This window comes from Nicrophorus vespilloides, unplaced genomic scaffold (genome assembly GCF_001412225.1).
Source record: "Nicrophorus vespilloides isolate i.1.1-1 unplaced genomic scaffold, Nicve_v1.0, whole genome shotgun sequence".
Taxonomy (NCBI): Eukaryota; Metazoa; Arthropoda; class Insecta; order Coleoptera; family Silphidae; genus Nicrophorus; species Nicrophorus vespilloides.
The window spans coordinates 306,306-316,631 of NW_017100088.1; the positions used below are offsets into that span (position 1 = coordinate 306,306).

General features: G+C 28.2%; 1 protein-coding gene across 8 annotated transcripts in view; it reads left to right on the top strand.

Annotated features, from left to right (window-relative positions):
- LOC108567417 (dual 3',5'-cyclic-AMP and -GMP phosphodiesterase 11) overlaps positions 1 to 10,326 on the top strand; it is a 182,912-nt gene that overhangs the window by 84,911 nt on the left and 87,675 nt on the right. For 3 of the 8 annotated variants that reach the window (XM_017927855.1, XM_017927854.1, XM_017927856.1), the window contains exon 3: positions 4,364 to 4,432. The exons of the other annotated variants lie outside the window; for them this stretch is intronic. In XM_017927855.1, the coding sequence (XP_017783344.1) occupies positions 4,364 to 4,432 (69 nt within the window). The remainder of the gene's footprint in view (positions 1 to 4,363; positions 4,433 to 10,326) is intronic. 8 annotated transcript variants of the gene reach the window in all.

Genomic DNA, 10,326 nt, shown 5'->3' on the forward strand with positions numbered 1-10,326 from the left:
TTTTTCCGTTCGTCGCGATACAAGGAATTTCCATTAAAATGTTAGCTTTTCGTGTGCCTCTCAATGTGTGTGTGTATATATGAAAAGAAGTTTTTTTTTTATTTTTCGAAAGAGAAAAACTTTCAACGATGCAACAACCATGATTAATGGTTTACTTGATGATCAATGATTCGATTTCCTTAATCTCTTTGTTTGGCCTTGACTATTTCTCACTTTACATACATAGAGTTTATTATTGTTTACCAAACGCATCTTTCTATTAGGAACTTCAAATTGCATTGATTTATCAAAAATACATTGAAAAACATTTTTATTTTTGAAGATTCTTGAATTAAACGTAGTTTCTTCAACATACTTTTATTTATTATTTTTTTTATTAATGAATTAAATTGTTACAAATACTTTTCCTGAAAAACATTGGTATTTTACAATTTTAATTCAATTTTAGAATATTTTGTGTATTGATTTATCATGAAAATTTTTAACAAAAAACGTATGTATTGTTTTTTTTAAGAATCTTGAGGGTTCAATTAAATGTAATTTATGAAACGAGTTCTCATGTTCTTTATTTTTATTAAATTTCATTTCGCAACGATCCATCCATTTTAAGGACTAGACACTATATTTTGTGGCCTCGCATATTTAGTAATTTAATTTTGTGATCTTGACAAAAAAAAAACCACTGGTGAAGAAGAAAAAAAAATGCTGCGGTTGGAGTGATTTATACCAAAAACTTCCCCGTGCTATAAAACTTAACTGACGGCTTAACAATTTGCATATATAAAATTGTTATTTATTGTTTACATTTTTTTCTCTTTATTATTATTAAACAAAAAACAAAATTGATTAAACTGTCAGCAGGGTTCATCTTTATCAGTTATTTAAAATCATGATTTATTATATAATATTTGAAGAATTTACAGTTTATAGTAGCGTTTCTCAGAGAAATGACAGCTGTCACCATGTGTCACAGTGATAAAATGGTGAAATATCAAGTTATTAGGTCGCTATACTACTACAAACAAATATTGGGTGAAGTAAAATGTTCTGAGCGTTTTGTCCCATACATCGAGCTTCTTCTTGAGACCAGCCTTATGCAAATGGTTCCAAATGGTTTTCTGGCTAATCTTCAGTTCCTGGGCAATGGAATAAGAGCTCACATGCCGGTCCGACTCTACGATTTTGTAAAGATTTTTGACGCTTGGCCTACTAGAACGTGTCTCATCTTGGACGTCCATATTACCAGAATGGAAGCATTGGAACCAACGCTTTGCTGTTGCAGAATTTATAGTTTATAGCAGCGTTTTTCAACCTAGGAGTCATGCTAAATTGTTAATGGGTCGCAAAATGACAGCTGTCAGCATGTTTCAAAGCGAGAAAATGGTGAAATATGTAGCAATTTCATCGCTGTTGAACTATAAAGAAATATGTTAGGTCACACAGCTAAAATGTTAAGAAACGCTTAAATTTAATTTTAATACTGATTAATTATATATATTTTCATATATGTTTATGTATTTTATTTATCTGAAAAACAAGGTTTTTATTAATGGTTGACCAAAATTTACTAAAATACAATAATGAAATGAAAATCCAAATATTATATTCTATAGCTCAAATATATTTCTACAGTGAAATTTGTATCTACATGACAATTCAATTGTAGTGATATGATTTTAGAATTTGATTTTGTTCAGTCATGCTTCATTTTAAATTATTTTCAAAACTATTTATTCATTTCAAGGAATTTACTGATCTCGACAAATGAGAAAGAAAATAATGTGTTTCGAGAAATTTAAACTTTAAACATAATGTGACTAACAGTCATACATTTCCATTCCATTAGATATATACAAATCTTACTTTAAACATATTTAAAATTATTATTCTAAACCTGTTTTAATATTTAAATTTATAAAATAAAATTTCATGAGAACTATTAATATAAATATTTGTTACAAATAATGTAAAATGTAGGAAATTGTAATATTTTTCTAATAATCAACATAAAACATATGTATACATTTTTTTAAAAATTTTATTAAGAAAACAACGATTATTGTCAGTTTTGTGTTAGAATTAGGTAAATTGTAGTGGAAATATCTTAAAAATCAATTGAATCTCTTCTCGAGGATAAAGGAAATATGATGTAACCGAGCACGAGTTTCATGCACACGTACATATTGACTTGAAAGCAATTTTGTGTTCCACTTCTGCTTAGTGGAAATTGGAAACTGAGCAGGGAATATGAGCCGAGGCTTAGAGAGACGGAAAGAATACCACGGACTACCACGGTCTGCCTGTTCTCTCTCTATCCATCTTTCTCCTCACCATAATTTTTTCCATCGTTGTCCCTCCCTTTCCGTACATTTCCAGGCCATCGTCGAGCAGTAGTATTATATATTATGTCTATATATGCGTGTATTAATTTGAAGCGGAATTTAGTTGGGGATTTGTAATGTGCTGAGTCAATAAATAGATGCGCCCGAGTTCCAAGCCCTTATGGCCTCTGCGCTATCTATGGAGGCGTCAATCAAATCCCTATGATTAATCCGTTAAAAGCCGCAGGCGGTCGGTTTATCCGCGCTCCGGAGGCGTCGGCGACGGCTTCGGCCGCAACTCCTGGGTTATATAATGCAGGCAGAGCATTGTTCGCAGGAGAAAGAGGAACATCGGCCTGTGTTTAGTCGGCCTCCTAGCCCAGATGAATGCATGAACTTGTTAGTATTCAACTTTTGAATGCCTTTCACACGGCCTGACACCATCTGAAATATTTCAAGATCCGGCATTTCGACACACAAAGCATAAACAAACAACAGCACACAAAAATATGCTATTGTTATCGTGTTGAATATTCAGACACATCCAATGCATTTGATCGAATATCAGTCAGTTCTGTTTGATTCGTCCAGCAATCCTCAACAAGTTTATATAACAAAAATAGTTAATATTTTAATATATAAAAATTGATTTTTTTAGATCCGAACTAAAAGAATGATATTTTAATCGTAAGTCTAAAAAATGTGGGGCTATAAAATAAAAATTTGTGTCCTAAAAAATGAAAATTTTCGCATATGCAAAAATTGTAATAAGCCTTTATTTTTACTATACCATTGTTTTCAAATCTGCGGCGAGCTGGATAATACCTCTAGGCGGGCCACATTTGGCCCACGGGTCTTAGTTTATCCATCTATTAATTTATTATTAGTTTATTCCTATTCATTATATACTAAAAATTAAATTATCAGAAAGTATGTATTTACATTAATAAGATGTAAAATAAAACTGTGCAGTCAATATTGATCTCATGATTTTCTTTGAAATAATATAAAAAAGTTTACTATTAAATTTATTTCCATTTATTTACATAAATATTCAATTTCAAGAAATACAACATTTACATTTAGGTTATTTTAAGAATTCGCTTATTATCTTTATATATAAAATGTGTCCTTTCTTATAAAAATGCAGATTAATAAAATTTGTCATTTCCTTCAGATTTTTTATTAATTGATAATAAAAATACTTGTAAAATTTTGTATTATGACTATTGTATTTTGTTCTTATATTGTAAAATTATTTAAAATTTTCCATTTTTTTTTTATTAAAATTTATTCTTTCATGTTTTGCCGTAATGGCCAATAATTACATATACTAAATCAATAATTGTTTATGAATAAGCAAAGAAATTGAAACTTTTGTGTATAAACACATAAGATATGAAATATTTTTTGTTGAATTTATGTAGAGAAAATACAGAATAAATACTTTAACAAGAAAATGAATGAAACCTTTTTTAATAATTTTGGTTTATGATATTAAAATGTACAGAAAAAAGTTAAATTTATATAATTATTAAAAATATCTAATCAATATTGGATTGGCTTAAATATTAATAAAGCTTAGATTGTATATAAAACGTAGTTGTATATTGATAGGTGTTGATCTGTGATACACATGTACTACATCCAATCGATTCTTAAGCACCATTTGTTCGGAACCGCTGATCTGTGTATTTGTATATGATAAGCCTGAGGAATCGTGAGAGAATGTACCAGTTTTGTAGGCGTGAATGGGAGAGGGTCTTTCTTCTGTGTCAAGCTTTTGACGTCGTTCCGCAGGAGCTATTGATTCAATAAAGCACGGTTATCTGCACGGGGTTTTTGGAAAACAATATGTAAACTTGTTCCTTTGTGCGAATCGAAATGTATCGGTGTCGTCCGTCCTCTATGTGCTTTGTAACAAAACATAAACACGAAAACTAATCACAATCATAATAAGTGCATTTTCGCTTCAGTGCTCACCAATCTCTCTTCTATCTATCTCTTTTTTTTCTGTTTTATTTTTCTCTGTTTCAATACAGGACTTGTCTACAGCCGAAACGACATTTATTACAACCGGCTGGAACGACACAGCGCGAAAATTCATAGGTGTAAGTCTACTTGTCTAACTCTGTCCTTTTGTTCTAACAAATAATGATTGGTGTATGCAGCATGTATTAATCAACTTACAAATACTGTTATTATATAATTTTACTTATTTAAGGACTAAATTTACAAATTACAATAAATTCATTTATTAAATTTTCCTAACATTAAAAATAATTGCTCTGAAACCACAATAACTCTAAATCTGAAAATTAAAAAGTATAATTTTCTTCTTATTAAAAAATAATATTTCAATAAGATAAAAAGTGACATTTTACAATTAGTTACAATCTAGGACAAATAAGAGCGTTATTCAACTTTTTGAAGCAAGACCTAATATATTTGTTTGTAGTTGCTAAGAGTTTTTCACCAATTCCTGGCTAAAATGACAGCTGTCACAAAGTGTCAGATGACAGCTGTCATTTCGCGACCCAATTTTGAGTTGTGACATATAGGTTGAGAAATGCTGATCTATAATATTAACAGATTGTAAATAAACATATTTATTAAACTAAATATTGAAAGAAAATGATTTCTTTCTCTTATTTGATGATCTATAAAATAATAGACAATTTTATGATAAATTATATTTCCCTAATTTTCATTATGAGCATCTGACAAATTTAGATTTATAGATATTTTTTTCCTGATTCAAAATTCTTGGAGTTTCTCACCAATTTCTGGCAAAAATGACAGCTGTCACAAAGTGTCAGATGATAGCTGTCATAAAGTGTCAGATGACAGCTGTCACTTTGCAACCCAATTTTGAGTCGTGACATATAGGTTGAGAAAAACGCTGTTCTATAATATTAACAGATTGGAAATAAACATATTTATTAAACTAAATATTGAAAGAAAATTCTCTCTTTCTCTTATTTGATGATCTATAAAATAATAGACAATTTTATGATAAACTATATTTCCCTAATTTTCATTATGAGCAACTGACAAATTTAGATTTATAGATATTTTTTTCCTGATTCAAAATTCTTGGAGTTTTTCACCAATTTCTGGCAAAAATGACAGCTGTCACAAAGTGTCAGATGATAGCTGTCATAAAGTGTCAGATGACAGCTGTCACTTCGCAACCCAATTTTGAGTCGTGACATATAGGTTGAGAAACGCTGATCTATAATATTAACAGATTGGAAATAAACATATTTATTAAACTAAATATTGAAAGAAAATTTTATAATAAATTATATTTCCCTAATTTTCATTATGAGCAACTGACAAATTTAGATTTAAAGATTTTTTTTCCTGATTCAAAATTCTTGGAATTGCTGATAATCACGTCATTCGAACGTATTTCCAACGTTTTCCCCCAACGAGTTTACAAATCCAGAACAAATAAAATCACCTATAAAACTGTGAATATAGAGGAGAAGGAAGCACGTTTATTGCAAAATCGTGTGTAAAAACGAGGAGTGGCCTATATAATTTCTTTCACTTTTCGCATCATCGAAAGTCGCAATAAAATCATTTTTTTTATATTTCAACCGCAAAGAAACATTAAAATAGCCGCGTGGGTGTTAAAACTACTAAACGAAACTTTATGACGTTTCCCGCGATTTTCCGCTCAGTTATTTCAGCGAAGTTTCCACGAAAAACGCTCTGACGTATCGTTCAATTATTTTCCCCGGGAAAACAATAAGCAATGTAAAAGAGTGCAATTTTACTCCTGAGGAAAAACTCCGTATATAAGTCGCTTCTTCCCTCTTTTTCTTCACTTGGTCGCTAATAAATTGTCTTCGCGTCGCTTTTTCTCCATCGCGTGCACACAAATAGTTTTACGTCGAGGAAGAGAAATTCGTCGCCCTCTCCTTTTTTTTTCTTTCGTCCTGCAGGACCCATTTGTCAAAAGAGCCGGGATCAAATTGCCTCGCGCGACGAAATGCGGTATTATTCATGCCTAATTATATAACTCGTCCTTCTTTTCGCGCATGCAGGATGATGGGGATTTATGTTCCAAGTCGAGTATTAATTTAAATACCAGATTATGCGGTCTGCAATTAATACAGGTTTAAGTGCAGCCGTGGAAAAAGGTCTTGCGAATAAATATTGCTGACGTGCGGTATTTTCCATTTATCACTGCTTATTTCAGTAACTTTTCAATTTTAGCACTGTTTAAGTTCGGATAAAAATGCATGTTTTTTTTTTGTGTGAAAACATTATTTCGAGTGAATCAAAGCTCTGAGTCACTCACCCAAAAATTCTACGAATTGTTTTCCAAAGATTCGTGAAATTTTACTACAGTTTTATCATTGAAATTTTCTTATTGTATTTCAAGAATAATCTCATACTAATTCTTAGTATTAACACAACAAATTTAATCAATAATTTCTAGATTATTTGAGGTGTCATAAAAGTAGCGTTACGATTTTGTTTAACTGTAATTTATTTTCTTTTAGGGTTATGTTAATATTAATAAAGTAATGTTTTTTCCTAACATTTCAAGAAATTACAATATCAATTTTTACCTTTAATGCAAGATTATTTCATAGAAAAATGTTCAGTATTATTGCAACATTTATTAAAACTTTTTTTAAATTATAACTTCCTTGAGTGATGTAATGTTAAATGCTTATGATAGCAGAAATATAGCATATGGAATGTGGATGTTTACCACTTTTAATTGGAACTAATTCGTTGTCCGCCTTTGAGTTATGTAGGTAGATAGGACCACGCGAATTATTTCTGGATGCACGCTTTGACACAAATCTGAGAGTGTGTGTACTTCTTTCATTTTTTTTTTCTTTAAGCCAAAATCCAATTATAAAATCTTAATATAAATTAAGTGCATGTTGCAAAAGACATGCACACATGACCATTCGATGCCAGAAATGTCTTTGTACGTTTTAGTAAATAAGTAATTAATAATACAATACACGAGAAAGGATGAAAGATTATTTTGTATATATTTTTCGTTAAGCCAAAAAGCAATTACAAAATTCTTAATATAAATTTAGTGCATGTTTCAAAAGATACAAATCTGACTACTTGATGCCAGGAATTTTATTGAACGTAAATAAATAATTAATAATAAAATAAACGAGAAAGGATGCAGCAATATTTTGTATATATTTTGACTTAAGCCAAAATCTAATTATAAATTCTTAATATAAATTAAGTTTAAAGTGTTTTAAATAATCATTCATTGAACTGTTCAGTAAATCATTATTTATACACGAAAAACGATGTTGAATTTTTTTTTGTAAAATATTTTTTTCTTGAAACCAAAATGCAATTAAAAAATATTAATGTTAATTAAGTACAAAAGAAAGCAAAAAAAACATGACCATTCAAAATGTCTTCTAAACTTTTCTATAAATAAATATTAATAGTTTAAAACGATTAAAGAATAATTTTTAAGGTAGTTTTGGTACGTAAAATAAACGATTTTGAGATCTGAACACATAACTAACGTCGTCGAATTCGTTAATTAAGTAAATCCTGAGATCACAATCTAGTAGTTAGCTTTTACCGTAATTGACTAATTATATAATAAGCTGACTCCAGACGTATATAATAAGCTTTTATTGTAAGCTTATGTACAAAAAATAGAAGATTTTGCAAATCTGCAATAATTAGAATCGATTTTTTACAAACTTGTTATTAACATTTAATTAATTACATTCACTATATTTTTATTTATATTAATTGATTTCTTTAATTACTATATTTTTTTCTATATTGAACAAAATAGTATTTTTTTTTTACAATATTGCCTAGTTTTTGATTTAACGTGCAAGAAAAAAAAATCATTTTTTTAACAAGAAAATTTACATTTCTTTGTACAATTTTTCTACAAGTATTTTGTACTTTTTAATACTACTTTTCTTTTTAATATTAAATTAAAACAGATACATTTTATATAATTATCAATGAATAAAAGCATAAATTATGTCTTGAGTTTATTTGTATTGTCTAGTTTTTTGTAACTAATTCACTTTTTAATATTAAACAAATGGATCATTTTTATATAATTGTTTTATTTTTAATTAAATAGAAAATAGACACTTTTTGTACAAGTTTTGTCTAACTAATTCTCTATTTAATATAAAATTAATAAAAGCGAAAATTATATGTTGAGTTTTTTTTTAAGAAAATAGTCACTTCTTTTGACAACTATTTTGTAGTTTTAATATAACTAATTTCATTTTCAATATTAAACAATTAGATCAATATTATATAATTGTATAAAAGCAAAATTTGTATATTGTTTTTTGAACATTTGTTGTTAATAATAAAATAGATATTTGTTATACAAATATTGTTTTGTTTTGATATAACCAATTATTTTTTTAACATTAAGAAATTAGATTAATTTTATTCAATTATAAATGAATAAAAGCAAAAATTATATATTTTATAAAGAAATTTTAATTAAATTATAGAAAGCTATTTGTATACGTTTTTTACGCACTAATTAATATAATTATTGTTACGTAGTGAAAAAAAACAAGTAATTGGGTTGAATATTCTCGATAAAATCTGAGAATCTCTCGCATAAATATTAATGAAAATGCCAGGCAAGCATATTGATTCGAGTTCGAGTGGACGTCATGCGAGATGTTTAATTAAATTAATTAATTAGTTAATTTATAGTCGAATTAATGACTCCGTGCGCTATTCGACACCAGAATTTAATACATATCTGCCGTTCTCCGTGTGTTATCCGCATGATGTTTATCGACAAGTTAATATTGACATAGACATTGCAATTACTATACGTTATCCTTTATGAGGAAGTGTGACACACACACACACGCACATACACTCGCACTAACAGCAAATTTCCAGAGGCGAAGCTGAAACAACAATACCCGCACATTTCTTTCAAACTTTCATTTTCATATCTTTCTTAAGTCTAAGTTCATTTTTTACAACATCCAAAGACAATACACGATGGAAGAGAAAAATAGAAGAAAGGTTACAAAAAAAAACTGACGATGAAAGTAAATAAGAAAGTATCAAAAGATACAAATCTGACTTTATGATGTCAGGATTTTTATTGATCGTAAATAAATAACTAATAATACACGAGAAAGGAGGCAGGAATATTTTGGTTTGACTTAAGTCTGAATCCAATGATAAATTTTTCATATAAATTAAGTGTAAAGTGTTTCAAAAGATACATGCAGCCATTTGGTGAGAGACATTTTGAACTGTTCAGTAAATAAATAATTATTTATAAAATACACAAATTTTTGTAAAAATATATTCTAAGTAAAAATAAATTAAAAAATTTAATATTGAATTGTACATTTCTCTTAGTTTAAGGATTTTGTAATATATTTGTAAATATTTGTATTTAAGGCAATTTTGTTATGTTAAATAAATGATGATTTTGTGATCTGAACACGTTACTGACGTAGTCAAATTTGTTAATTAGTTAAATCCTAAGATCACAAACTAGTTAGCTTTTACCATAATTGACAAATTATATAATAAGCTGACTCCAGACACTATGTTGAGCTTATATGTAAGCTTATGTATAAAACATATGAAGATGTTGCAAATCTGAAATAATTAATTATTAATTAATTTTATATTGTACTATTTAAATAATTATTATCTATATTGATTGATGACTTCTATATTAGAAATAATTATCTATATTGTCGAAAATATACATTTTTTTATGAACAAAAGCGAAAATTGTATGTTGATTTTTTTGAACATTTTTTTTTTAAATAGAAAATGGAATTTTGTACAAGTATTGTCTAGTAGAAATAATTCACTTTTTAATGTTCAATTAAAAACGCGAAACTAAAACAACAATACCAGCATATTTCATACCTCTCTTAAGTGTAAGTTGCGTTCTTGATTCGGTCTTCATTTATCATTCACCTTCTTATAAAATCCAAGAACAATACTTGATGAAAGAGAAAAATAG